Source organism: Encephalitozoon intestinalis, chromosome V, assembly GCF_000146465.1.
Source record: "Encephalitozoon intestinalis ATCC 50506 chromosome V, complete sequence".
Classification (NCBI taxonomy): Eukaryota; Fungi; Microsporidia; family Unikaryonidae; genus Encephalitozoon; species Encephalitozoon intestinalis.
The window spans coordinates 81,912-106,265 of NC_014419.1; the positions used below are offsets into that span (position 1 = coordinate 81,912).

At 43.6% G+C, this 24,354-nt stretch overlaps 23 protein-coding genes and 1 non-coding gene across 24 annotated transcripts; 17 read left to right on the plus strand and 7 right to left on the minus strand.

Annotated features, from left to right (window-relative positions):
• Positions 1 to 11: 11 nt before the first annotated feature.
• Eint_050590 (putative aminoacid transporter) lies at positions 12 to 1,169 on the plus strand (the record flags this gene model as incomplete). The annotated part of the gene is made up of 1 exon (XM_003072822.1): positions 12 to 1,169. One exon carries the CDS (start codon positions 12 to 14, stop codon positions 1,167 to 1,169), a length of 1,158 nt encoding a protein of 385 aa, XP_003072868.1.
• A 224-nt stretch (positions 1,170 to 1,393) lies between these two features.
• On the plus strand, positions 1,394 to 2,077 carry Eint_050600 (uncharacterized protein; the record flags this gene model as incomplete). The annotated part of the gene is made up of 1 exon (XM_003072823.1): positions 1,394 to 2,077. One exon carries the CDS (start codon positions 1,394 to 1,396, stop codon positions 2,075 to 2,077), a length of 684 nt encoding a protein of 227 aa, XP_003072869.1.
• Positions 2,078 to 2,171: 94 nt separating this feature from the next.
• Positions 2,172 to 2,254, plus strand: Eint_050610. Its single transcript has one exon. It is a non-coding gene; the product is annotated as a tRNA-Leu (tRNA).
• Positions 2,255 to 2,335: 81 nt separating this feature from the next.
• Positions 2,336 to 2,989, minus strand: Eint_050620 (ribosomal protein L1 domain-containing protein; the record flags this gene model as incomplete). The annotated part of the gene is made up of 1 exon (XM_003072824.1): positions 2,336 to 2,989. One exon carries the CDS (start codon positions 2,987 to 2,989, stop codon positions 2,336 to 2,338), a length of 654 nt encoding a protein of 217 aa, XP_003072870.1.
• A 140-nt stretch (positions 2,990 to 3,129) lies between these two features.
• On the minus strand, positions 3,130 to 3,960 carry Eint_050630 (putative transcriptional activator; the record flags this gene model as incomplete). Its single annotated transcript, XM_003072825.1, has 1 exon — positions 3,130 to 3,960. One exon carries the CDS (start codon positions 3,958 to 3,960, stop codon positions 3,130 to 3,132), a length of 831 nt encoding a protein of 276 aa, XP_003072871.1.
• A 168-nt stretch (positions 3,961 to 4,128) lies between these two features.
• Positions 4,129 to 5,196, plus strand: Eint_050640 (RAN specific GTPase-activating protein; the record flags this gene model as incomplete). Its single annotated transcript, XM_003072826.1, has 1 exon — positions 4,129 to 5,196. One exon carries the CDS (start codon positions 4,129 to 4,131, stop codon positions 5,194 to 5,196), a length of 1,068 nt encoding a protein of 355 aa, XP_003072872.1.
• Positions 5,197 to 5,372: 176 nt separating this feature from the next.
• Eint_050650 (Ser/Thr protein kinase) lies at positions 5,373 to 7,451 on the plus strand (the record flags this gene model as incomplete). Its single annotated transcript, XM_003072827.1, has 1 exon — positions 5,373 to 7,451. One exon carries the CDS (start codon positions 5,373 to 5,375, stop codon positions 7,449 to 7,451), a length of 2,079 nt encoding a protein of 692 aa, XP_003072873.1.
• Positions 7,452 to 7,586: 135 nt separating this feature from the next.
• Positions 7,587 to 7,811, plus strand: Eint_050660 (uncharacterized protein; the record flags this gene model as incomplete). The annotated part of the gene is made up of 1 exon (XM_003072828.1): positions 7,587 to 7,811. The coding sequence occupies one exon, from the start codon at positions 7,587 to 7,589 to the stop codon at positions 7,809 to 7,811; it is 225 nt and encodes a 74-aa protein (XP_003072874.1).
• A 64-nt stretch (positions 7,812 to 7,875) lies between these two features.
• On the plus strand, positions 7,876 to 9,399 carry Eint_050670 (glucose 6-phosphate isomerase; the record flags this gene model as incomplete). The annotated part of the gene is made up of 1 exon (XM_003072829.1): positions 7,876 to 9,399. One exon carries the CDS (start codon positions 7,876 to 7,878, stop codon positions 9,397 to 9,399), a length of 1,524 nt encoding a protein of 507 aa, XP_003072875.1.
• Positions 9,400 to 9,501: 102 nt separating this feature from the next.
• Positions 9,502 to 10,197, plus strand: Eint_050680 (uncharacterized protein; the record flags this gene model as incomplete). Its single annotated transcript, XM_003072830.1, has 1 exon — positions 9,502 to 10,197. One exon carries the CDS (start codon positions 9,502 to 9,504, stop codon positions 10,195 to 10,197), a length of 696 nt encoding a protein of 231 aa, XP_003072876.1.
• Positions 10,198 to 10,268: 71 nt separating this feature from the next.
• On the plus strand, positions 10,269 to 10,951 carry Eint_050690 (40S ribosomal protein S6; the record flags this gene model as incomplete). The annotated part of the gene is made up of 2 exons (XM_003072831.2): positions 10,269 to 10,274; positions 10,304 to 10,951. The coding sequence occupies 2 exons, from the start codon at positions 10,269 to 10,271 to the stop codon at positions 10,949 to 10,951; spliced, it is 654 nt and encodes a 217-aa protein (XP_003072877.2).
• Positions 10,952 to 10,972: 21 nt separating this feature from the next.
• On the minus strand, positions 10,973 to 11,926 carry Eint_050700 (pseudouridylate synthase; the record flags this gene model as incomplete). The annotated part of the gene is made up of 1 exon (XM_003072832.1): positions 10,973 to 11,926. The coding sequence occupies one exon, from the start codon at positions 11,924 to 11,926 to the stop codon at positions 10,973 to 10,975; it is 954 nt and encodes a 317-aa protein (XP_003072878.1).
• A 79-nt stretch (positions 11,927 to 12,005) lies between these two features.
• On the plus strand, positions 12,006 to 13,202 carry Eint_050710 (uncharacterized protein; the record flags this gene model as incomplete). Its single annotated transcript, XM_003072833.1, has 1 exon — positions 12,006 to 13,202. The coding sequence occupies one exon, from the start codon at positions 12,006 to 12,008 to the stop codon at positions 13,200 to 13,202; it is 1,197 nt and encodes a 398-aa protein (XP_003072879.1).
• Positions 13,203 to 13,237: 35 nt separating this feature from the next.
• On the plus strand, positions 13,238 to 14,854 carry Eint_050720 (uncharacterized protein; the record flags this gene model as incomplete). Its single annotated transcript, XM_003072834.1, has 1 exon — positions 13,238 to 14,854. One exon carries the CDS (start codon positions 13,238 to 13,240, stop codon positions 14,852 to 14,854), a length of 1,617 nt encoding a protein of 538 aa, XP_003072880.1.
• A 163-nt stretch (positions 14,855 to 15,017) lies between these two features.
• Eint_050730 (Lrg1-like protein) lies at positions 15,018 to 15,881 on the plus strand (the record flags this gene model as incomplete). Its single annotated transcript, XM_003072835.1, has 1 exon — positions 15,018 to 15,881. One exon carries the CDS (start codon positions 15,018 to 15,020, stop codon positions 15,879 to 15,881), a length of 864 nt encoding a protein of 287 aa, XP_003072881.1.
• Positions 15,882 to 15,975: 94 nt separating this feature from the next.
• Positions 15,976 to 17,046, plus strand: Eint_050740 (U2 snRNP auxiliary splicing factor U2AF large subunit; the record flags this gene model as incomplete). The annotated part of the gene is made up of 1 exon (XM_003072836.1): positions 15,976 to 17,046. One exon carries the CDS (start codon positions 15,976 to 15,978, stop codon positions 17,044 to 17,046), a length of 1,071 nt encoding a protein of 356 aa, XP_003072882.1.
• A 50-nt stretch (positions 17,047 to 17,096) lies between these two features.
• On the plus strand, positions 17,097 to 18,524 carry Eint_050750 (serine palmitoyl transferase subunit 2; the record flags this gene model as incomplete). The annotated part of the gene is made up of 1 exon (XM_003072837.1): positions 17,097 to 18,524. The coding sequence occupies one exon, from the start codon at positions 17,097 to 17,099 to the stop codon at positions 18,522 to 18,524; it is 1,428 nt and encodes a 475-aa protein (XP_003072883.1).
• A 39-nt stretch (positions 18,525 to 18,563) lies between these two features.
• Positions 18,564 to 19,523, plus strand: Eint_050760 (uncharacterized protein; the record flags this gene model as incomplete). Its single annotated transcript, XM_003072838.1, has 1 exon — positions 18,564 to 19,523. The coding sequence occupies one exon, from the start codon at positions 18,564 to 18,566 to the stop codon at positions 19,521 to 19,523; it is 960 nt and encodes a 319-aa protein (XP_003072884.1).
• A 16-nt stretch (positions 19,524 to 19,539) lies between these two features.
• Eint_050770 (uncharacterized protein) lies at positions 19,540 to 19,899 on the minus strand (the record flags this gene model as incomplete). The annotated part of the gene is made up of 1 exon (XM_003072839.1): positions 19,540 to 19,899. The coding sequence occupies one exon, from the start codon at positions 19,897 to 19,899 to the stop codon at positions 19,540 to 19,542; it is 360 nt and encodes a 119-aa protein (XP_003072885.1).
• Positions 19,900 to 19,949: 50 nt separating this feature from the next.
• Eint_050780 (Ulp1 protease) lies at positions 19,950 to 20,738 on the plus strand (the record flags this gene model as incomplete). The annotated part of the gene is made up of 1 exon (XM_003072840.2): positions 19,950 to 20,738. One exon carries the CDS (start codon positions 19,950 to 19,952, stop codon positions 20,736 to 20,738), a length of 789 nt encoding a protein of 262 aa, XP_003072886.2.
• Positions 20,739 to 20,849: 111 nt separating this feature from the next.
• Positions 20,850 to 21,029, plus strand: Eint_050790 (uncharacterized protein; the record flags this gene model as incomplete). Its single annotated transcript, XM_003072841.2, has 1 exon — positions 20,850 to 21,029. One exon carries the CDS (start codon positions 20,850 to 20,852, stop codon positions 21,027 to 21,029), a length of 180 nt encoding a protein of 59 aa, XP_003072887.2.
• Positions 21,030 to 21,084: 55 nt separating this feature from the next.
• Positions 21,085 to 23,208, minus strand: Eint_050800 (DNA replication licensing factor Mcm6; the record flags this gene model as incomplete). The annotated part of the gene is made up of 1 exon (XM_003072842.2): positions 21,085 to 23,208. The coding sequence occupies one exon, from the start codon at positions 23,206 to 23,208 to the stop codon at positions 21,085 to 21,087; it is 2,124 nt and encodes a 707-aa protein (XP_003072888.2).
• Positions 23,209 to 23,263: 55 nt separating this feature from the next.
• Positions 23,264 to 23,506, minus strand: Eint_050805 (uncharacterized protein; the record flags this gene model as incomplete). The annotated part of the gene is made up of 1 exon (XM_009163583.1): positions 23,264 to 23,506. The coding sequence occupies one exon, from the start codon at positions 23,504 to 23,506 to the stop codon at positions 23,264 to 23,266; it is 243 nt and encodes an 80-aa protein (XP_009161847.1).
• Positions 23,507 to 23,530: 24 nt separating this feature from the next.
• On the minus strand, positions 23,531 to 24,319 carry Eint_050810 (uncharacterized protein; the record flags this gene model as incomplete). The annotated part of the gene is made up of 1 exon (XM_003072843.1): positions 23,531 to 24,319. The coding sequence occupies one exon, from the start codon at positions 24,317 to 24,319 to the stop codon at positions 23,531 to 23,533; it is 789 nt and encodes a 262-aa protein (XP_003072889.1).
• Between the last annotated feature and the right edge of the window lie 35 nt (positions 24,320 to 24,354).

Sequence of the window (24,354 nt, forward strand, 5' to 3'; positions counted from 1 at the left end):
ACCCTTGAGGCATGAAAGGAAACAAACTGAAGAAGGAGTGCATTTCCATCTTCATGAATCTGGCAAAGACAACCCTTGGATCTGGGATACTAAGATATCCGTTTCTCTTCAAGACATATGGAGTTTGGTACACCATTCTTCTAACGTCTGTGTCTGCTCTGGCATCGCTTTTTGGGCTGTGGCTGTACATCGACTTGAACGACTTCTATGGCCTGGACAACTCGATGTCGACAATAGCAAGATACATATATCCTCCATTGCAGCCGATTGTGAATATAACTGTATGTCTCAAGTGCTTCTTGGTATGCACGGCATACCTTGTTCTACTCAAAAATAATCTTCCAGGAACAGTAAAAAGCATTTTTGGGCTGCAGAGCAGCTACCAGACCTTGTGCATGCTCGGGGTGGTTCTATGTGTGTTTCCATTTGTGTCCATGCACAAGATCGATAAGCTGAGGTATACTTCTTCGTTTGGGCTCTGTGCTGTCATAGGTCTTATGCTGTTGTCGGTATATAGATATGCAACAGCCGAGGATGTTCCTGTCTTTGAAGAGACAAAGGGAGGAAACTATCTGGGAGAGCTGGGGAGCTTTGTGTTTGGGTTTACTTGCCATCAGAACATATTTTCTGTGCAGAACGAAATGAAGGTGAACAACAAGACTGCGTTGAAGATGACTGTGTTTCTTATGCTAGTGGCGGCGTCCTCTGTATACATAACTTTTGGACTCACCAATTATCTTGTTCTTGGTAACGGGATGAAGGAGAACTTTTTCGAAAATATACCCGAGGGCATGAAGAGCATAATCTCTATGTTTTATTTTCTTGTTGTGATGATGTCCATTCCGCTGCAGACACACCCGTGCAGGAAGTACTTCCTCGATCTCTTTGACACAAGATACTCTACAGATGGAAAATACTGGCACTTAAGGTTTGTAACCAGCCTATTCATAATACTACTATCGTTTATAATTGCCATGAATGTGTCGAAGATGGAAAAACTATGCGAGATTGTGGGAGGAACCTTCTCGGCTCTCATGTGCTTTATATTTGGATCGCTGTACTACTTTATTGCCTTCTGGAACAGAGGATTTGAGGTGAAGAAAATACTGGCGTTCTTTGTCCTGGCATATGGTGTTGCGGCATTTGTCTCTCTGTTCCTTGCGCCATGATATGTCCAAAGCATTTACCAGAGGCCGGTTGGTAGGGGAGGCCCTTCCTTTTGATTTGTCTCCAGAGAGGTCCAAAGCCAATTCAACTATCAATAAACTAGTACCAGGTTTTTTCTGATAATACAATATGCCAATCCTAAAAGTACTTCTTCCTCGAATTCTAAAACACTCTGTTTCAGAACAAGGCCTGAAAATATAAATTCGCCAAGAACACTACTGCAGACATGAATGGCATCTTAAGCTTAGTTCTATTTGAATGGGCCATGTGCTTAGAAAAGGCTTTTAACCCTGTTCTCCCATCGACCGACTTTTATAAACCAAGCACAACATCTTCTGATAATGGACTTCTTGGGCCGAAGATTGAGGGATCGGCTGGTATTCATGATCCAGTGGCTTTTGGAGAAGGAAACTTCTACAAACTTCTGCATCCATCGATGACTCGACTAACCAGCTATCTGAACGACCACAGCTCGGAGTTCAGCGAATGGTATCGCTCTCCTAGCTTGATCATGGGCGAGGACCTTAAGGAAAAGATCATCTCTGGTCTGTACAAGGCCCAACCCAAGGATGACAAGGAGCTCAAGGAGTTCTGGGGTCTGATAATGGGAGAGCTTCTTATCAGAGACCTTCCGGAACTGAAGTCGGACCTTTCGAGCCTGAAGGAAATCCAGAACGAAGAGGATAAGAAGAAGAGCATAGCCGAGTTCAAGGGGATCAATGAGAAGAGGATCAACGAAGAAAACAACTTCTTTGGAACAGCATTGTTTATTCTAGATTGTCTTTCTCTCGGAGTAACCAACCGAAATGCAGAAATCTATCCCGATGTTATTGGGCCGTTCGTGGATGCAGCAATTGCCTTCAAGACTCTTGAGCATAGCTTTTCAAACATAATTGGATCTTCTAAATAGCTTAATTTGTGGGAAGCAAATAGGCTCTAATGAAGAATAAAATGTATATATGTGGTTTCGTGATATTAGTGGGTCCCTGCGGCCGGCCCGTCGAGGTGGCGTGGCCGAGCGGTCTAAGGCGGCAGACTTAAGATCTGCTATCGGAAGATGTCGTGGGTTCGAACCCCACCGCCACCATTCTTTTGTGTTTTTCCTCTCCTCAGAGTCCTGTCTCTGGACAATCTGCCAAAGACTTCCAAGTCTAAAAAACGAAAAGATTTAATAGAGAGTTATTGGTGATGTTTGATTGGTCTTGATCATCACTCCCTTCAAGCTTTGCGAGCCCTTCTTCAGGTATGAGATGAGCAGCCCCATCCCTGTCTTGATGTTTTCATATATGTGGTCTGTTTCCATTCCAGTATGGCCCACAGGAAACGAGGTAACTGCAAAGTCCTTGATACGGAGCTTGTAAGACCTTTTTGCCGTCTCAAATACCGTCTTGATATCGTCGTCGTTCTTAAGAATATAGGGTGTCTTTCCACACCGAAGAATGTTCTTGAGCTGGAAGACCTTGTTATATCCTGGGCAGAGGATAAAATACTTGTTCCTCTTCAGCACCTCGTCTCTCTTGGCTTTCTTGTTGTCTCCGCTGATCTCTTCAATAGACACATACGGTACCTCTGCATCAACACATGTCTGAACATGTGCCTCATCGGCAATCACAATTGTCTTGTCGAGTCTTCGCACCTTGTAGGGAAAGGCCATGTCCTTCGACAGTTTATTATCTTTCCTGGCATCATATCCCTTGAGATTCACTTGGATCTGGATCGTAGCTGTCTTCTCTGCATCCTCGTTTTCCTTCAGACGGTTGATAACCGAGATAATTCTCTTGGCCTCAAGAAATGCAAGTTGCTCCTCGCCTTGCTTGCTCATCTTACCCCTTGTAAAGGCAAAAATTTTTAAATCTTCTTCAGGATCCGAGAAAGATCCTTCTATTTAAACAGCTCTATGGCATTCTATTTTATTATGTCTGTGTTCTTGGAAATGAACATAGCCCATGGCATAGGCCCTGGTCACTTGTAATTACTGTAGCTACAGTGGATCTTGTAGTGTTGTAGCATATTGTCTTTTCTAGAGAACCTCTTGTTGCAGTCCTTGTTCAAGCACTTGAACGGCCTCAATCTGGTATGAACTATGTAGTGCCTTTTAATTCTACTCAAGGTAGGCAACTCCATAGTGCATCCCTCGTACGGGCAGACGTAGGACTTTACCCCATTCTTGGATTTATAAGGGAACATCGATGTTTCAAAGTCTGCAAAGCTTTCTATTCCTGCTTTCCTTGTATCGGAATCCTCCTGAGATACCGACAGCGACTCAGAATCCCTGGACTTCCTGCCCGCCTCAGGCTCCACTTTATTTACCTCTTCCAGCACTTCTCTCTTTCTTCTTTTTATCTCCCTTTTCTTCTCGTTGGCCTCTCTGTTCATCTCCAGGTGTCTGTTGATCCTTCCCCTGACAATCCTCCTCATCTCTTCCTCGGCCTCAAGAATAAGAAACCTTAAGGACATTAGCTTCTCGTCAAACTCCTCCGAATCTTCACTATGAACTGACCATTGGCTCTCAACCGACATAGGCGTGTTCAATCCGTCGCTGTTGTCGTTTCCATGGTATTGGGTGCGGCACTTCTTTTTGTCTCTAGGGTCTATGTCTTTATTATAAACACTTCCCCATGGGTAGCCTAGAGAAGAAAAGTCTCTGTTCCGCTTTCTCTTTTCTCCTCGATATCTGTTCCCTCCTCGTCCCAGCTCATAGAACCCTAGATAATTGCTATCGTTTTCATCTCTGCTTGATTCCTCGCTGAAGTCGAGCCTTCTTCGATTCATCTCCACTCTGTTCTTCAACATTTCTTCCTTTTCCCTCTATCGATTATATTTCCGTTCCATGATTAAGGAGTTGTACTCCTTATCTGCTATTGCCAATGGCAGGGCTCGGAACAACCATATTTCCACCCATCCTCCAAAGACTCGTAAAGAGTGCAGCCGTAAAAATTTGTAGAAACAAAGGCCTCACTCATGATATTTTCAATAGGAGACCAGAAAAAGAAATACGAGACAAGGGAGGATGTCTCAGGGGTGGTACAAGAAATAAAAAAGTCTCTGGACGAGCTTGTGGAGGTTGATCTGTCTGGAAACCATTTTTCCGAAGAGGCAATGGAAGAAATATGCCATGTCCTCAGGGATGCCAAGAACCTCCACGTGATCAATCTTTCCAGTGCGTTTCTGGGCCTTGACAAGGAGAAGCTGTACTCTAATCTCGCCATGCTTTCAAAAATGCTTGCCAATCACAAGATACAGAAGATTGACCTGAGCGACAATGCCATAAGCTCGGAGTTTCCCCCTGAGCTCGGGGAGTTTATTTCCTCGTCCACTGATTTGGTCCACTTGAAAATGAACAACTGTGGGCTTGGGAAGATCGGAGGGGGTAGGCTGGGAGAGTATCTTCTCAAGATAGCAGACAAGACCAAGCTGGAGGTGGTGGATATTGCCCAGAACAGGTTTTTCTCTTTTCCAAAGGAGCTTTCCGACGCACTGCTAGGATTCAAGAATATCAAGGAGCTTCGAATCCAGTACAATACAATCGAGGAAGAGACAATGCTTGAGTTCCTAAGGGCATTCCAGAGCCATTCTCTTGAGGTGCTTGACATAAGAGATAACTTCCTGTCTCTAGAAGGGTCCAGATACCTGGGGAGTCTTTATTGTGAATGGAATCTGAGGGAACTCAGGGTTGGAGACTGTATGATGGGAAACGAAGGAGTGAAGGATTTCCTCGAAAGAGCAAACAAGAAATTTGTGCCAATGGCCCTTCCTGGGGATTACGACGGCAAGAGGGAAAGAATTGCCCTCGATATATCGTACAATGAGTTTGAGCAAGATGCTGTTGAAATTCTCAAGGACTTCTGCAGTCGGAATATCATCAAGGAGCTCGTTGTGTTTGGAAACTACTACGACGACATAAGCGATATCATCGATATTGTTGAAAAGCAAGGAGGAGTTGTTATAACTGAGGAGCATACAGATCTGTCCAGCGACTCTGGGATGGAGATAGATGAGTCTGTGATTGAAGGGATTGCAGAGATGTAGGCGGCAGGGATTTGGCTGATCCTCTACAGGAATTCCTTAGTCTACGGTGTTGGAATAAATGGTTGTTCTGCCTAAGCGCTTCTTGTGTTGACTGGGAGTAATATCTGGAAATGTTTGGAAAATTGGACGATGAATAAAATGAAAACCCGTCTTTGGGGTAAGAAGAAGATTTCTGGATGATCAAAAAAGACGCAGAAGAGATTCTTATGGATCCTCTTGCAGGAAACATCATTGATGCAGAGGAAATAGTTGCAAGGAGCGAGATAAGGGATGAGCAAGCAAGAGTTTTGGAAGAGGAAAAGGAAGATGGAAGAAAAGGATCCAGATATAAAAGGCTGCAGACTGTCTTGGGAGAAGGGACATTCAAGAAGGTTTACAAAGCAGTTGACCAGGAGGAGGGGAAGGAGGTTGCATGGAATGAGATCAAAATCAACGAGAAGGGGCAGGACAGCAAAGAGAGGGCATTATTTGCCAATGAAATAGCACTCCTGAAGTCTATTTCACATCCTAACATCCTTCGGATCCTCGACTATTGGTTTACGGCTGACAGCTTTATATTTATCACGGAGCTGATGAGTGGAGGAACACTCCGGGAGTACATAGCAGAGATAGGGGATCTGAACGTCAAGCTTATAAAGAAGTGGGGAAGGAACATTCTTGAGGGACTTGTGTATCTTCACAGCCAGGATCCTCCGATTATCCACCGGGATATTAAGTGCGAAAACATCTTTGTGAATGCAGCTCTTGGAGAGGTGAAGATAGGAGATCTTGGGGTTGCCAAGGAAAGAAGGATGAAAAGATATACTGTTGTTGGAACTCCGCAGTTTATGGCAAGAGAAATGTTTGAGGGAGAAGGATATGGGGAGAAGATAGATGTGTATGCATTTGGGATGTGTTTGATTGAGATGGCAACGGGGGCGTATCCATATAGGGAATGCACTACGGCTGCAGAGGTCTACAAGGCAATTATACAAGGGGTTCCTCCTGTTGTCTTGAACTCTATCAAGGACGTATGTCTTAGGAATCTGATTATGAACTGCTTAGTCTCTGAAAAAGACAGGCTAAGGAGTGTGGATTGCTTGAAGCACCATTTCTTTGACAGTAGTAGCACATGCAATGGAGAATGCATTCCTGCTGAGTGCATGTCTGGAGTTCCTCTGACAGCACCTGCAAATGACATGGAAATAAGTTTTCTGTCATTCAAGGATAATGTAATTACATTTCAATTGTTTTTCATGAGCATGGCAAGGTTCATCAAGTTTGACTACGACCTCCAGTCAGACACTGTTGAGGATGTTGCAAATGAGATGCTGGAGGAGGAGGTAGTATCTGAGGATCAGAGAGACACGCTTCTTGGGCTTCTATCACGGGGAATTGAAAAGGCAAAGCAGCGGATTGAAGAGATGGAGTGTAAGAATACAGAAGAAGAGATGAAGAAGTTGAGCATAGATACAGAGAAGGAAAAGAGCAAGGCAGAAGGGCCGAAGAATGATTTCAACAAAATAACGGACAGAAATCTGAGTATAGAGGAGGTTGAATCGATGCTGGAGATAGATGTGAAGTTTTGCCAGGATGAGACCAGCCGTCTGTATACCTGGTCCAGAACGGTAAGAAATGGGGATTCGAAAGTGGGGGTGGAAATTGGATCTTCTCCAGACCATTCGCCAGAACTATTACCCAGCGAAGGAATAATGGAGGAACAGAAAAAGACTGGGGGAGGAAAGTGCTTCGACGAACTGGAGTGTCCCAATAGAAAATACGATGAAGATGTCTCTATTGAAGAGTTTGCAGCAGATGTTTCGGTTGCGACAAAGAGATCATCTGAAACAGTTACCAATTGGATAAAGGCATTCAAGTCGAATGATATCGACAGTGTGTTTGAACTAAAGATTCTTGTGGACGAGGACTGGGACAAGCTTGGGCTCACTGTTTTTTCGAGCCGAGCCATGAAGAACATGCTCTATGGAGTTGGCAAGATTCCTCTGAAGGAGAAGCAGCTTCCTACCAACACCTCGATCAAGGACTATGGAGGAGGGGTTGAGATCAAAGAGTTTCTCCATGAGATCGGGGCTATAGTTGGTAAGGACAAGTGTGTGTCTATCTGGGAAAGCAAACTTCTTGCACAGGATATTAGGACTGTCGAGGAGCTCCGATCGCTGCACCAGGACGACTGGGATAGACTGGGTCTATCTGTGTACTCGTGCAGGGTGATCAAGAATGTTATTTACAAAAAAGGAAGAGTAGTGCTTTGCTGAGCGACTAGCTGGCTCTTTACGATATTAAAGAACGGGTTTCTCCATAATCTATCTTGGGATTTTCGCAGTCTGTTATGTGGGAGGGATTTTGGAACTTTCTGGAGCAGGGAAGTTAAAAGAAAAGAAGGGTAGCCCATGAGAAGGATGAGCAAGAGCTATGATGTTATTCAGATTCCAGGAAGTATCAAGCACTCAGACCTTCCCGAGAGAATGGAGATTGGAAAGCCCTTTGAGATTAACGGAGACTTGTATATATGTGAGAAGAGGGGCGAAGGAATGATGAAGGTATGCTCTGAGAGCGAGGGAAGGACAAGCACGCCTGTCTTGAGTCGGGGGTTTTATGTAGTCCGGAGGATGTGAATATGTCAAACATATTTCATAAATGATTGAAGTCTATATAAGAAAGCTAAAAGAATAAACAACAATGAAGACAGAAATTAAAGACTTGTTTGAGAAGGACAAGAACAGAGCCAAGAAGCTGGCCAGAAAAGTTGATGTGGGAAAGGAGTTTATATACTATGACTTCTCGAAGACTCATATCACGGAGGAAATCATTGACAGATACTTGGAAAAGATGGATGGATTTGGAGAAAAAATAGAGGGAATGTTTAATGGAGAAAAGATAAACTATACCGAGGACCGGAAGGTTCTGCATGTGGCACTGAGGGATAAGGAAGTGCTGAGGGGGATTTCTGGAGAAGATGTGAAGCTGGACTCGGATCGTAAGATGGTTTATGACGAGTTGATGAAGATCAAAGGATTTGTAAAGGATTTCGATGAAGGAAAGATATGTGGAGTAACTGGGAAGAGGTTAGAAATGATTGTCAACATAGGAATTGGAGGAAGTGATCTTGGGCCCAGGATGGTGTGCGATGCACTTGAGTACTATGGAAGGAAGGGGATAAAGACTTACTTTATCTCAAACATCGATGCAACGAACACAATCAAGGTTTTTGAGAAGATTGACCCTGAAAGAGCTTTATTTATTGTGGTAAGTAAAACATTCACGACGCTTGAGACCATCAAGAATGCCGAGCTTTCAATGAGGTTTCTGGAGAAGAGGCTTGGTAAAGACAGAGCTGAGATTGCAAGTAAACATTTTGTTGCAGTGAGCTCGAATGTAGACGAAGTCAGGAAACACAACATTTCCCGTGTGTTTTCGATGTGGGACTTTGTTGGAGGAAGATTCTCCCTGTGGTCTGCAGTTGGGCTGTCAATAGTTCTCTACATTGGATTTGATAACTTCATATGTCTACTTAGAGGAGCTTCTGTTGTTGACGAATATTTCCGAAAGAGCCGGGGAAGGTCAAATGCTGAGATGATGCATGCGATTGTGGAGCTGTTCTATTCGGAGAGGGGATACAACAACAAGTGCCTTGTCTCCTATGACGAATACATGAGGAAATTCTATCTGTATCTCCAGCAAGCGGAGATGGAAAGTAATGGGAAACCATCGCAAAAAACAGACACAGGCTATATTATATGGGGAGGAAAAGGGACGGATGTTCAGCATTCGTTCTTCCAGTTGCTGCACCAAGGTACCAGGAAGATCTTGACGGAGCTTCTGATGCCTCTCAAACCTTTACATTCGGAGGAGGAGTACCATAGGATGGTTGTTGCAAATTGCTTGGCACAAAGCAGAGGCCTGATGATTGGAAAGGAAGATCCAAATCCAGAGAAGTCATTTGAAGGAGACAAACCAACCGTTACAGTCTGCTACTCTAAGCTCACGCCGGAGACACTTGGCGCCATGATAGCGCATTATGAGCATAAGATATTCATTCTGGGGCTATACTGGGGCATAAACTCCTTTGATCAGCCTGGAGTTACTCTGGGAAAGAAGATAGCCATTGAAGTGCTTGAGTCCTTTGATGAGAAGAAAGAGTCGGAGAAGTTTGATGAGTCGACAAACGAGATGTTATGCCTGATGAGGAGCTGCAAGAGGTGATCTAAGATGGGCTCACGAGGGTACTACCTTAATAAAATCCTCTCTTTGGTTTGTGTTCTTTGAGATTTGGTGAACGTTTTTTGGAGGAGAGGAAAACCCTTAATGTTTTCATTCAAGGAAAGGATGAAGACATTTGCTTCATGGCCTGAGAACTACGGTGTTGCAACGCCGGAGGGTCTTTCCATTGCAGGATTTATCTGCCTATCTACGGAAGAGAACAATCTGACGGTGGAGTGTGTGTATTGCAATAAGACACTGGAATGCTGGGAAAGGACAGACATGCCGGCAAAGGAGCACTACCTCCACATGAACAGCTGTCCACTTTTCAATGTGAACAGATTGGAGAGCAGGGTAAAGATGTTCAATGGATGGAGTCTCAAGGAGGCGAAGGCACTTGCAAGAATGGGGTTTGTTAAGTACAACCTTGGAGAGTCGGACTTTATCTTTTGCTATAAATGCGGATCGATCAACAGAAGCCATTTGTGTGAAAGAAAGAGAGGGCATCCATACAGCTTGGAGAAGCGTGGGAGTGTATTTTTTTACGACTTAATCGAAGGCATTTACAACAAAGAGCTGGTGAAGCTTACAGAGTACAATGTATATATTCCACAGCACACCAAAGAGTTTCTGAAAGAAGTTACCGGTGGTTGTTTGGGGTCGGTTTTTCGAAGTGTCGAGGATGTGATAGAAGAATACATGGGAAACAAGCTGTTTGAAATAGACAAGGCTATGAGCCATGATATCGAGAGAGCTCTTGATGAGGTGGTGGCGGGAATTGGAAAAAAAAGCCTGGGATGAGGATGTAGGCAATGATACGATCTTGGCCTGGGAAATTAGAGGTAAATTTTTTTTCGAGTCTACCCTTGTGAATGAAGGTAAGTGGACTTTGAAAGACTAATTTCAGTTAAACATAGCATATCCAACGAATGGTACACAGAAGATGTTTGAGATTGAAAGAAAGGTGGAATCAAGGCTTTACGACAAGAAGATAGGAGATCAGTTTGATGGGGGAATTCTCGGAGAAGAGTTTGAAGGAACAATTATGGAGATCACAGGAGGAGACGACTATCAGGGCTTTCCCATGGTAGGGGGGCACTTGACGAAGAAGAGAGTAAGGCCTCTTCTATCGAAGGGGGATACAGGATACCGATGCAGACGCAAGGGAGAGAGGCGGCGCAAAAGCGTCCGTGGATCGATTGTTTCTGAGCAGACCTGTGTACTGAGCCTGATAATTCTGCGAGCCGGGGAGAAGGAGATAGATGGGCTTACAAATGTTGTCAATGACGTTTCCCATCTTCCCAGGAAGGAGAAGAAGCTTAGGAAGATGTTTGGGATTCCTGCAGAGGAAGAAAACGTTGTGGGATACATCAGGAACATATTTAAGTCTGAATGTGAAGATCCAAAGAAGATACCCAAGATTCGGTGCAATGGAAAGAAAATAAGGAAGGAAAAAGAAAGAAGAGAGGAGGCTAGGAAGATCAGAGGAGAAAGAAGAAGAATATTGGAGGAGGAAAGGAAAGCATATCTTGAGAAGTACTTCAATAAAGCCTGATTTATTTTCTAGCAATTCTGTCTATGGTTCCAGGCCCCAGTCCTTGCACCATTCTGGGAGGTTGGCTACATACTCTATTCCATTATATGTGTATTTCCAAGCATGAAGGCAGATATAGTAGTCCTTAGTGACGAAAGACCTATTGTTTCTTCCTTTACAACTCCTTACCACATATTCGTATTTTCTTTTATCCTCAAAGCCACTTATCTCTGCATTGCAGGTGCTATCCCAAAGTGGCTGTGGCAACTCCCCATCCCCATACATGATGTCGTTTACAATTGGAAATCCTATACTTTGGAGATGAATTCTAATCTGGTGTGTGCGCCCGGTAATAGGCCTACATTCCACAAGCGAATGCCCATCTTTGTATGCTAGTCTTCTGAACAGTGTCAAGCATGCCTTTCCCTCGTCGCTAACATATCTGTGCTTTCCTTCGGCACATGAGATCTTCTTATCTACATCTATGCTGTCAGGAAATAGTCCTTGTACCTTTGCGAGGTAGATCTTTCTGGCTTCTCTGATTGCTTCCAAGCATTTAGAATGGTTTTTCACTGCAACAATCAAGACCCCGGACACAGGCATGTCCAGTCTGTTGATGCAGGCCACCTTCTTGTCCCCAAAGAGTGCTCTTGTGACCGAGTATTCTCTATAACCTCCGGTGGGGTGGCATGGCATCCCCGGAGGCTTGTTCACGACAACATAGTCTTGCTCCTCCCTTATTATATCTATTTCCGGATGTGCCGGCTCATGAATGTGGACTGTATGCCTTATGACATCTCCGATTCGGAGTATTCTTCCGGGTTCCACAATCTCTTCGTTAACTGTTACTGCCCCGCATTCCAACGCAGACAGAAAATAGTCCTTGGTTCTTGTTCTAAATTCCGAAGCAAGGACATCTATCACCGGTTTCTCACACCACCGTCCCTTAACGTTGGTTCTGAATGTGAAGAAGTATTCAGCCTCCCCTTTTGCCATCCCAGGGCTGTATTTTCGGCTTCAAGTCCTTGGCCTTGCCCACATGTCTATTTAATTCTTGGAGAAAAAAGCCTTTCCCATGAGGAACACAAACGAACTGGAGCTCTTGCAAATAACAAGTATAACCGCTCTGTCTCTGGTTGTCTATTCGTCTGGATACAGAAAAAGCATACTCAACGACTTTTTGTTCTACATAGTTCCCCAGTACTGTGCCGTGATGTTCCCAGACAGAATCTGGAGCACGTATCTTTGTTTAGCCATGCTCTTCAGATACTCACAAATCCAGAAATCTACAAACAGCAGTGAAAAAACTACGGTAATCGGATATTTAAGATTCACAATATCTCTTATAGTTGTGATTGCAATATACGGAGTGGACTTCTCGATATTTGACAGAAGACTTGGGAAGTCGGATTTTTTTGGAATCCAAATGATGGACATAGGTGTTGGAAGCTTCATTTATAATAGCGGGGTTGTGGGCTGGAAAGGAAGGCCTTTAAGAAGGTGCATAAGGTCCTACCTAGTTCTTGTTATCCTTGGGTTTGTAAGGTACTTTGTTGTTAAGTGGTTTAATATCCACGTAAATCCAAGAGAGTACGGAATCCACTTAAACTTTTACTTTATACTTGCAGCTGTGAGACTCATATGTTCACTGATAGGGTCCAGATACAACTTTCTTCTGGGACTCTTTTTAATAACAATCTACGAAGTCGTTCTCAAGTTCTCTGGGTTGGTGGGCTTTATCTTTTCTGATCAGAGGAAAACATTCCTGGAGATGAACAAGGAAGGACTAGTGGCGGTTATTCCATACACATCGATATTTTTGATGGCATCGGAGATTGGAAGAATATGCTCCTCCAAGGACAAGGTAAGAAGCAAGGGATTTCAAGTCCTGAGGATGTCGGGTATATTTGGATGTCTCTATGCAGTGTCGCAGCTCTCCAACGAAGGATCTAGAAGATTGGGAAATGCGGGGTTTGTGTTCTGGATACTTACCCTTCACACCTTGCATATGGGGATATACATGCTTTTTGAAAGTGTGATTGTCCTACACAATCCATTGACATCTATGTTCTGTAGTTCCAACATGATGTTTGTATTTTTGTTTTCAAACCTGATTGTCCTACTTGGAAACTTCTTTTATGATCTTGGGAGCTTTTCACCTCTAGTTGCACATCTGAACATTCTTTCCTATCTGGTGCTTGTGTTTTCGATTCCAGCTCTGTTGGCGAGTAGGTTTGACCTGCGCTGTGTGGGGCTGGGATACCGGTCCTGAAAAGAAATAAAAGCTTATTGGACCCTTTTGTTGGTATGAATAAAGAAGGCCATCGAATGGAACTGGAGGATGAAAGACATGCCATAATATTGGAGAATGTCTTCTATCTTCTTTGTGGGGTTGACACCACCCACTTAAGGATAGGAGTGAAGGACAAGAGGTATGCATTGATAGGAGACCCGACATATCCTCCTCAGCTTATTCTTCCGTTTGAATCGCTAGCAATCAATGTAAGAGTTCTCAACAAGTTTATATTGAAGTCACAGTATTCATCCGATACAATTCGAGAAATGGTAGGAGACTACTTTGAGGCTAAGATCGGCAAGTACTTGAAGGATCTTATGGGCCTTCGATGCCAAACACGGAGTATTGAGATGCTTATAGTGAGCCTTGGAAGCCGAGTCGAGGAGTTTGATGAGATGAAGGAAATTGTAGACGACATTAGGGACATGTCGGGAGTTCGGATACTGAACCATCTTAAGAAAAGAAGGGATAGAACTGTACATTTTCTAGGTCTTTATGATGATCTCATTAATCCTTGCATTCACCGAATAAGAGAAGAGGTGCAAGGTTGGGTTACAGAAGGGCTGATGCCGAGCAGTGAGTTTATGGTGAAGAAAAACGAGTGCTTGAATGAATTTACGGATTGTGTGTGGACACATTGGTATAGGATTGCCCAGGATAACGTGCCATACTTTTTGGAAGATCACAAGAACCTTATCTACAATTGTGGAAGGATAGTCAATCTCGGACGGATGATCCATGGGAAAAACATATTCCACAACTTGGCAGAGGAGTATGGGAATCTTGGGCTTACAGGGTTAAATTCATATCTGAACACACAGTTTTTAGAGTCACTTCGAAGTAGCCTTGAAAGGGAATTGGATGTAATGTATAGATATCTTCTGGTGAATGAGTCGTCTCTGTACTTAGACATTTTCGAAGAGTTAGGGGACGAGATGTTCTTCCCAAACGAAAGAACGGTTGCCAAGATGAATGCCATTCGAGAGTCGAAGAATGCGGAGGGCCTTATCTTTAGAAGATCGGATGTGCCCACCAACAAGTATATCCTGGAGATTTTGAATACCAAGATGGAGGCCTGCCAGGAAAGGCATCTTACTATGCTACAGCTCCTGACTGTCGAATACACTCCATCGATCCTCAGGAATTTCTTGTCACCAAGAACGGTTTCTGAGCTGGAGATAATTTTTAGGTTCCTATTTACACTTACTGGGTTGTCATACTACATGAGCAGATTCAAAGGGTTTTGGTTTGCAAGGATGGCGGCAATGGTTGTGGACAAATTCAGGTTTTCGATCCATTCAAGAATGAAGCCTGTTAGGGTAGAAAAGGATATGGATTACATAAGAGACTCCATGCTCTCAAGTACTAAGAAGTGGCTTCGAGACATGTATCTTACAAGCGGGAAGGCGTATCATGCATGGAGCAATTTTTTTGATCTTTGTTTCAACTTCTTGGACGTCGAGTACAAGTCTGCCCTTAGCAAGGAAGAGATAAAGATGTTTGAGGGTCGATTGGTTGGAAGTATAGTACTTCTTAAGGATGTATTGGAGGTTACCGAGCACAGTGACTTGTTTGTTCACTTCCTGGGTAGCACCCAATGGATAGACATAGGCGGTGGTTCTGTGTAGAACTTAAAGTTTTCCGAGTTTGTGAAGTTTCAGCTACTAAAACCTATAGAATTAATATTGGAACCTACTCTTCCAATATCAGGCTACTTTTATAAATGAGTGTCAGTGCTGTTTCAGATTGTGGTGATTTACATTCAGAAATACACTGGAAGATAAATAAACAATGGAGAGAAAGTCTCTAGGCAAGCCTTTTGAAAGAAACCTAAGGACTGTGAATGGCCTTGCAGATGGGGACTTTGAGATTTACAAAAAAAGCTTCTTCGAATACTACGACGACCTGATACGGAAGTACTTTGGGACCTTTGAGAGATTTAAACTGAGGCAGGGTAAGTTGGCAAGGGTATTCTTTTCACACGACACCTTGAAGCTTCATTCCAAATATGAATGGGTTGTTACGAGGCTCAGCTATGGAAAGGAGGGAGAGCTGATGGTTCCCAGGAACTTCTACATACTGACAGAAACGGTTCTGAGCCTTGACTGCAAGGTTGGAGGGATCTTCCGGGTCCGAAACTCAATTACTACCATTAAGGAATGTGTAGATGCAATCAACCAGTATGTCAGCAGAAACCTCTCTTACGGGGAGGCTCGAAGACTTCTCATCCGGGATTTCAATGTGATTGATCTCACGACAGCATTTAAGGAGATTCTTAGAGAATACTCCACCACCATTATTCCAGAGAGCTTGATAGACACTATGTTTAAAATAGCAAGGATCGAGAATAGAGACGATCAAATCATTCTTTGCCAGATGCTATTTATATCAATGCCAAAAACAAATAGACATGTCCTGGAAGCAACAATTTACTTTTTATATGTGATGCATGACATTGCAACAGACGGAGGAAAGAACCACAAGAATAACATGAACATGGAGGGGATTTCCACCATAATGATGCCAAATCTTGTGATCAAACCCCACAATGAACTGGATCTAGAACAAGTTGGAGTTCTTGTAAATTTTATGAAGATGTTCTTTAGAGACTTTGCAAAGATTATCCAGCTTGATCCGAACATCATGGAACTTTAGCAGCCTAACTATTCGACCAATAAATTCAAAAAAAGTTATTTATCTCTTTGCTGGTTTCCAAAGGTTATAACCGAACAAAGTAGTCCCTGGACGGATGGGATTGCTTCCGTTGGATAAAAGGGCCAGAAGAATGAATCTCTTTGATGTGGGAAGGTGTATACTTGAAGGAATTGAATACATTGAAGAGATTCTTGAGTCTGGAATCAACATTACAAAGGAACTCGAGAAGGATCTTTATGTGCCATTGCTACTCTCGAGGCTGAAGACAGATGGATTTACAGAAGAGGACCATAGAAACAGCACATCCATTGTTTGCTTGACGCCTTTGGGCCCGGGTTCGTTGAACAAGTTTCTACTGCGCTTCTTCAAGGGCTTTGCACTTAGTAGCAGAGATGGCCAAATCGACATTGAGTTTTCCTCGAGACAGGATGCTACAAAGTGCTTGTATCTGAGTAGCAGAGATTTTACCTTTCTTCGTCCATCTGGCTATATAGAGTTCCCTGGGGATGGAGAAGTAAGAGAGGCAGGAAGCAAGTACTGCAAAGATGTTCCATGCACTGTAGACAAGATTCTGCTGGGCCCGCTGGACATTTCCGCTTCTATCCTTCGGGATGCTCTTGACGAAATATCTCCCTTGCAAAGCTTTAGAGAATGTGGAAATCCCTCATATTTTGTCTTTACATTCAGGAACCCGGAACTTTGTGATCCTTTTGTAAAGGCCACAAGCCATATTTTTATCTCGGATGTGGGACGGCCTTTGGCCTCTGTAAGGGCTTACAAGGGTTGTTCAATACTGAATCTCGGCAGGAGCATTCCTTCTCTTATGCCAAGAAGAATGGCAGGGCCTATTGCGCTCAGCAAGGAAAAGACCAGGATAGTAGTGCTTTTAAATGTTATAGGCCCGTGGGACGTAGATGTTTCGGAAATCATCGAGGCAATTAGAGGAATGTGTTCTAGAAACGAAGGAGTAAAAAATGTGATGGTACCTCGGAGCAAACACTTTCCTGGAAGACAGCCTGGGAGTTCTCGAATATTTATAGAATGCAAGGACTTGGAAACGTCCCAGAGGATTCACAATGAGTTTGGAGGGCTTGTTTATAAGGATCGGATTGTTGCAGCAGGATACTATCCCGAGCTGAATTACTTTGCTGGAGAATATGAATGACATGACGTTTATTAAACAAAAGACATGCAAAGGAATCCAAACAAACCAGGATGAGCGAGAACAAGATTCCTTTGCATGTAATGTTGGTTACCTATTTGTTTTATCTTATTGTTGTTTTATTAGGGCATGCCAGAGACACATTTGGAAAGTGGCTTTTTCCCAAGATACAGAAAAGAAACAAGCTGGACGACAACAGGGTGCCGTTGTACAGCAACTTCGAAAGCTTCTTCAGACGTCGGATTTTCAAACGATTCCAGGACTGCTGGGAAAACCCCATTTCCGGAGTCCCGGGGAGGTATATCACTGTCCTGGAAAGGATAATAGAAGACTCCAATGAAAGCTTTCGCCTAACAGGAAAGAAGCTAAAGCTGCTCAATCTCGGGTCTTATAATTATCTCGGCTTCAGTAACAACGAGGGATCTATTGTGGAGAAGGTTGTGGAAGTGGTACACAAGTACCCTCTTGTACTGACGGCACCTGCAAGGGAGGTGGGAAGCTACGACATAATCAGGGAGTTGGAGGAGGAGATGGCGTCTTTTCTACATCAAGAGGACTGTATGGTGTTTTCGATTGGATATGGTACAAACTCCTCAAACATACCTGTGATATGTGAGGAGGGGACTCTCATCCTGTCGGACGAGCTTAACCATGCGTCTCTGATAACAGGGGCAAAGATCAGCAAAGGAGTTATAAGAGTATTTGAGCACAATAATATGAAGGACCTAGAGAGTAAGCTTATCTTCAACATTTCCCAAGGCCAGCCCTTGACACACAGAGCATGGAGGAAGATTGTTGTGATTGTAGAGGGAATTTACTCTATGGAGGGAACTATTGCCAACATAAAGAAGCTTGTTGAGTTGAAAAAGAAGTATAAGTTCTACATATTTGTTGATGAAGCACACTCGATAGGGGCACTAGGGGCCACGGGAAGAGGAGTATGCGAACATGCAAATGTGGATTTCAGGGAGGTTGATATTCTTATGGGAACATTTACAAAGTCTTTTGGGGGGATGGGAGGATACATAGCAGGATCGAAGAAGCTGGTGACATGGCTAAGGTTCTATGGTGATTTGTCTCTATATGGAGACCAAATGCCACCATTTGTATGTTCGCAGATACTGGAGAGCTTGAGATGCATAAAATCTACGGAGCTTGGAAGGTTGAAGATCGAAAAGCTCAGGTCGAACACGGTTCTCATGAGGCAGAACCTTGTGAATGCTGGCTTTTTTATACTTGGAGACGAATTCTCTCCAGTCATTCCGATTCTGATAGTGTGCCCTGGGAAGCTGGTTGAGTTTTCAAGGCTCTGCATGATGGAGGGGATTGGGATTATTGTTGTTGGATATCCAGCAACTCCTATATTGACAAGCAGGGTTCGGCTATGTATTTCGGCCTCACACACCACAGAGGATGTGATGAAAGCATTTGAGATCATCAATAAAGTGGGGGACAAGCTTGGAGTGAAGATTTGTAAATAAATGGGGCTACAAGCAATAAAGATGAGGAGAGGGGATCCCATGGAGACAGAAGTATATGCAGTGGACTTCAATCCGAGTAAAAACATACTAATATATGGAGGGGGGGACGAGAGATGCATTGTTATGGATCTCGGGACCGGCGACATTATCAGTATAGTAGAGAATTTTAACGACTCGATAATATTTTGTAAGTTTGTAGATGATGAGAGATTCATTGTTGGATCGTTGAATGGAACGATATCTCTAATGACATTAGAAGATGAGATTAATAGTGTTGAGGTGGGAGAAGACATCTCAAAAATGAAAATAGATGGAGATAAGCTTCTAGTGGGGACAGCCCAAGGAAATGTGCATCTATTCAGCTTGGACCTGTGTATTCAGAATGTCTGCATTGGCCAGCACAACGAAATACAAGACATATGCTATGAAAGAGGCAAGGCATACACCCTCAGCGAGGCAAACTTCATGGTATTTGATGCCAAGAGCCACCAGAAGCTTATGGACTTGTACGTGAGGGATGGAAGTGCCATGGACAAGATCCCTGGGAGCGATGTAGTATGCCTGGGGTTGAAGGGATGTGCTCTAATACGAAAGAACGCTCATCTTCTGGGAAGGATCGAGATTGAAGGAAGTCCGGAATGTATCCTGTACATGAACAACTACTTTATTGTTGGTGGGGATTTTGATCATATCCTTCTCATTAACATGCCTATGGGAATGCGCACATTCAAGATACCGATTGAGGGAATGTCAGGGATATCGAGGATAAGAGGAGATGGAGAAAATCGGATTGTGTTTGGAACGTTTGGAGGAGTGGTTGGCTTTGGCGACATAAGGGATGAGAAAAGTTTTAAGCTTGTCGAAGGTGGAGTGGGATGCATCTTTGATCTGTGCTTCAAGGACGGAATGATATATGTTGGAGGAGAAGAAGGATTTAATGTGGTTGATGTAGGAAAGGATTACAGTGGAGCAGCAAAGGAATACTTTCCTTCGAGCTAATACTAATAAAGACGAATCATTCAAATGATCTTGAAAACAGCTCTTTGGATATTAGTCCATCGGAGTTGAACATGTCTATCATTATTGATATATCTTCGTCTGGGATGTTCATGTCAAGCTTGGACGTGGCCTTTTTCAGTGTTTGGAAGGAGATGCAATCCTCTCCTGAGGAGAGAAAGTCAAACACACCGCTAATCTCTGTATCGCATGACGCAAACTCTACTGCATTATATTCTATTCTGTTTCCCATCTTCTTTTTTCCCAGCGGTTGTTTGAGTATACTCAGGCAATATCCTCTGTATTCCTCGTAGCTCAGAAACCCTTTCTTACCAATATCAAATGAATGTGGATCATTCGGGAGGCTCTTCTTTTCCATTAAAGTATGGGCACTCATACTATTCTCCCCAAATAGCTATAGACACTTGGATGAACGAAAAGGAGCCAGGAAAAGAAGATCATCGGAGTACAGGAAACAGATGTCCAAGCGCTAGTAGAATGATTCCTACAGAACTGGAGCAACTGGATGCCGTTGCAGATGCTTGTCTCCGGGTATCCACGCCCATTAAGAGAGAAGGATATGAACTGTTCTCCGAAGACTTACAGAGAACAAAAGACGGGTCGATGCTCAACGACAAAATAATCAATGTGTACTTCGAGCTCCTTGCCAAACACTCGAAGACTCCTATGTATGTCTTTTCCACATTCTTCTACACAACCCTGAGCAAGAAAGGAGTGGAATGGGTGCAGAGATGGACTTCAAGCGCAAACATATTTGAGAACAGATTGATATACATTCCAGTGTATGTTCCAGGGCATTGGATGTTTGTGGCTTTCGATGTCAGAGAGATGGTGCTTGAGCACTACGACTCTATGGGGAATGTCTACACAGATGTAGTCCTGAGGATACTAGAGTATCTGAGAAGTGAGTGGAACAGGATCTACGGGAGAAAACTCTCTGTGTGTGTTCGGATTAAAAGAAAAATACCCTTGCAAAGAAACGGGAGGGACTGCGGGGTATTCGTGTGCATGTTTGGAAGATACAGGTTAGACGGAGATGGCTGCTGGTTCTCTTCGAACGACATCCCAATGTTTAGGAAGATGATGTTGCATGAAATTATAGATGGAAGGATTCTGTACCAGACATTCCATTGGTCTAGCCAGATTCCCTGTCCAAAAGAAGATACAAGCACTGTAATTGTAGATACGAAGCCTTAGCCCTTCAAGGTTATGAAGAAGACGCCAAAGAGGAAAGAGACTGAAGATAAGAAGGAGTCCGTAGAAGAAGAAGGAGAAATCATCGAGCAGGTAGGACATCTCAGAAGGGAGATGTGTGAAAAGAAGCTTGGGTTTATAGATAAAAGTGTTGCAGATGAAATAAGGGAGTTGGTAAGATATTCTCTATACGAAGATGTAGAGGAGTTTGTAAACCCTTGGGCTGCAAATGAAGTGCATGGGATTTCAAACGACATAGCTGCAATCCAAGCAGCTCTAGACGACCAGCAATAAACATTCTGTCTATATCTATACAAAGAAGATAAATATTGGAAAGAGGCTCTTTATTTCATACATCATAACTAGGATGAATGTGGATTTTCCCATCGCTGATAAACAAGACACCTTCCTTACCTATAAGGAAAGACAGGACGTTTTCTGCCTTTTTCTGTTCCTCGATTAAGGCTTTCTCGCTCTCTATGCATGACTCGCTTTCCGATAGAAATGCCTCGACCAGCTCATGTCTTTCCATCGGATCCCTCGTCTTTATAAGGTATATGAAAGAGTTTGTTATTCTTATGTAGTCCTTGCTGTTTATCATGAATCCGGGCTCGTCGGCAGTCTTGGGAACTATTTCTATGTCCTCCCCCTTGACCTCAACAACACTGCTTTTCACCAGCCTGTACGCCTCCTCCACATACTCCTTTGTTACAAACTCGTTGTCATGGATCTTTGCAAGCGCCTCGCTAAGACGAATCAGACTCTCCAAATGCCTGACAGTCATCATGTAGTTGTTGCTGTGAACAAGACTATCCTGCCTTATCCCAATGTACTTCTTTATAAGCATCTCCTTTGCTTCATCCGTCATTTTTGGGGTCTTCCTTCTTGCATAGCGAAGATACAACTTTACTTGCTCCTTTGTAAAGTAACTTGCTAGCATCCCTTTGTCTGTAATAGATGCATGGCTGTTGAGTATGTGTGTTGCAACATTCCTGTCATTCTCCATATTTGCATCGTCGATCAGTACAAAGTACAGATCAAACCTGGACATCACTGGTGCACTGAGATTTATGTTCTGTCTTAGAGTCTTTTTCTTATCGTATCTACCCTTGATTGGATTTGCAGCTGCCAAGATGCTGGTTCGGGCATTCAGGGTTGCATTTATTCCTGCTTTCGAAATGGTTATTGTCTGCTGCTCCATTGCTTCATGGATGCTCACCTGATCCCGAACATTCATCTTATCAAATTCATCGATACAGCATATCCCAGTGTCGCTCAACATCAGTGCCCCTGCCTCAATTGTAAACTCTCCTGTTTCTCCATCCTTTATCACACTTGCAGTAAGCCCTGCAGCACTACTGCTCTTCCCAGAAGTATAGACGCTTCTAGGAAGGAAGGAACTCGCCTGCTTCAGAAACTGGGATTTTGCAGTTCCTGGATCTCCTACAAGCAGAACATTGATGTCTCCTCGGAGGCTGGTTCCTCCCTCAGCCTTCTTTCCAACCCCTCCAACAAGAAGAAGTAGGATTGCGTTTTTGATTGAGTAGTGCCCATGAATCGACGGAAACATACTCTGGCTCAATTTGTAATAGAGGTCAGATGCAGATCTCATTTCGTTTATCACAGCTAGTTCTTCGTTAGTAAACTCTCCATCTTCCACAAGACTGCAATCAGCATGTATGCACATAAAGCTTAACTTGTAGTTCAGATCCTTGATGTTTATGTTCCTTTTCTTTTTGATCTCGTCCAGCTCTCCGCTCTGTACAGGAACAGTCTTACTCTGAGGCATCATCAACTGTATCACATCGGGAACAACTATCAGATATCCTGTCATCACAACCTTGTCTCCAGCCCTTATCTTTTCAACCAAGTCGTTTCTGACTATCACATCCATGCTCCTTGGAAGTGATCCAGGAGGAATCTCTTCTGTATTTTCTTGCACATGTATCTTTTGCCAATTCAAAAACTTACTTTTGTCAATCTCGAGCTTCCATAGCCTCCTATTTGTGCAGAGGTGGTTTGGACATACCAAAGGCTCGGTGTACTTGAACTCCTGGAAAACATCACTGACAACTGAATTACAGACCTTACACACAAAAGTCCCCTGCGAAAGTTCCGGCCTTACTTGCGTCGTTCTGGTAACCGTCCCACTAAAGCTCAGAAGCTGCCCCAGCTTGTCGCTCTTCAGCTCTCGGATCTTGTAGACCACCTGACTGTTGTGGAACGACACCTGTTCAAGTGCAGTAGAAAACTCTCGCATCGTATATACAGCTATGCTTCTGTTAATCCTATCCACGTCCCTTGAAAAGTTTCTCACCAGGTCCGTGTACAGATCCACTGAATAGGAATGGACATCCTGAAGATCAACCAATAGTACTGTTTCATTCCTGTATATGGCCTGTTCAGCCTCTGTCCTGATCTTCGATGTGTTGTCGAGGAATTCCAGGAACTTGCTGTGAACCTCCTCTGTCATTTGAGGATAAAATTTTTTCCTCATCTAAGTATCTCCCCAGACGTCCCGGCCCTCCTCACTTTACAGGTATGACCTTTCTGGTCAGTCTGCCTGGCGCCACTCTTCTGATGTTCGCCCCAAGGAGAACAAATGCATAAACAAAGGTGTATACAAACAGAGATGCAAATCGGAGACATACCTTTGGAGAGACGTAAGGTATGGAGATAACCACTGGAGCATGAAAGAGAACAAAAATACATATTGCAAAGTTTATCAATGCTATTCCCAAAAACCTTCTGTTCCTCTTTATATTTTCCATCCAGGGTCTAATGGCACCCCAATATCATGTGTTCTTCTCATTGTAATCCCCACAATAATGCTTGTAGAATTCGGGGGAGAATCCAACTCTATGGCTTCCCACACATAGAAAGCCCCCCTGTCTGTCGAGACTTTCTGGTGGAATCCCAATGGTGCCCTTCGACGTGTCAGATTCAATCAATCCCGGGCATTCTACCTTCAAAACACCGCTCCTTGGCCTTGCAACGAAGTACACCATACTTGAAGTGCTCCAGAACTTGAAGTAAAATGGACACGCAAAAACACATCCAGGCCTAAGCCGGTATATGAAACCCTTTCCAAAGATCACATATTCCTGATCGTATCTCTTGTCTGGATATACCCTATACACAGACCCTTTCTTTTCCATGCGTTCGTTTCTCTCACTGTACAGTTCATACTCATCTATCTTACCCTCCCCAAATAGCTCTTCTAGCTTGAGAAACAGGAATGTCCCATCGAAGTACTCTTGGATTCTAAAAGGAGGGAGAACTTCATATATCTCCGACTTTAGTATCTTCTGCTTTGTAACCTCAATGCCCTCGAACTCTCTGTATGACAGGATCCCCCTCTTTTCCTCGAATGAATAGGACTGTATATAGTTTACAGTCATGAGGCTTGGCTTGCCTGTATGTACACAGAGGTTGTCGAATATTGAATGGCGACTGAGACGCACAGGAATGTGGTACTCTTCACGAGGGGGAATTCTAATTGTGCTGTGGTGTACTATCTGGACAAAGGTACAATCTGGAGGACAGTCTGGAAGGAAGATCATCCCCTCATACAACCTAAGCATCCGCCTATGGGTTAAAGAATCTCTGGATCTATGGC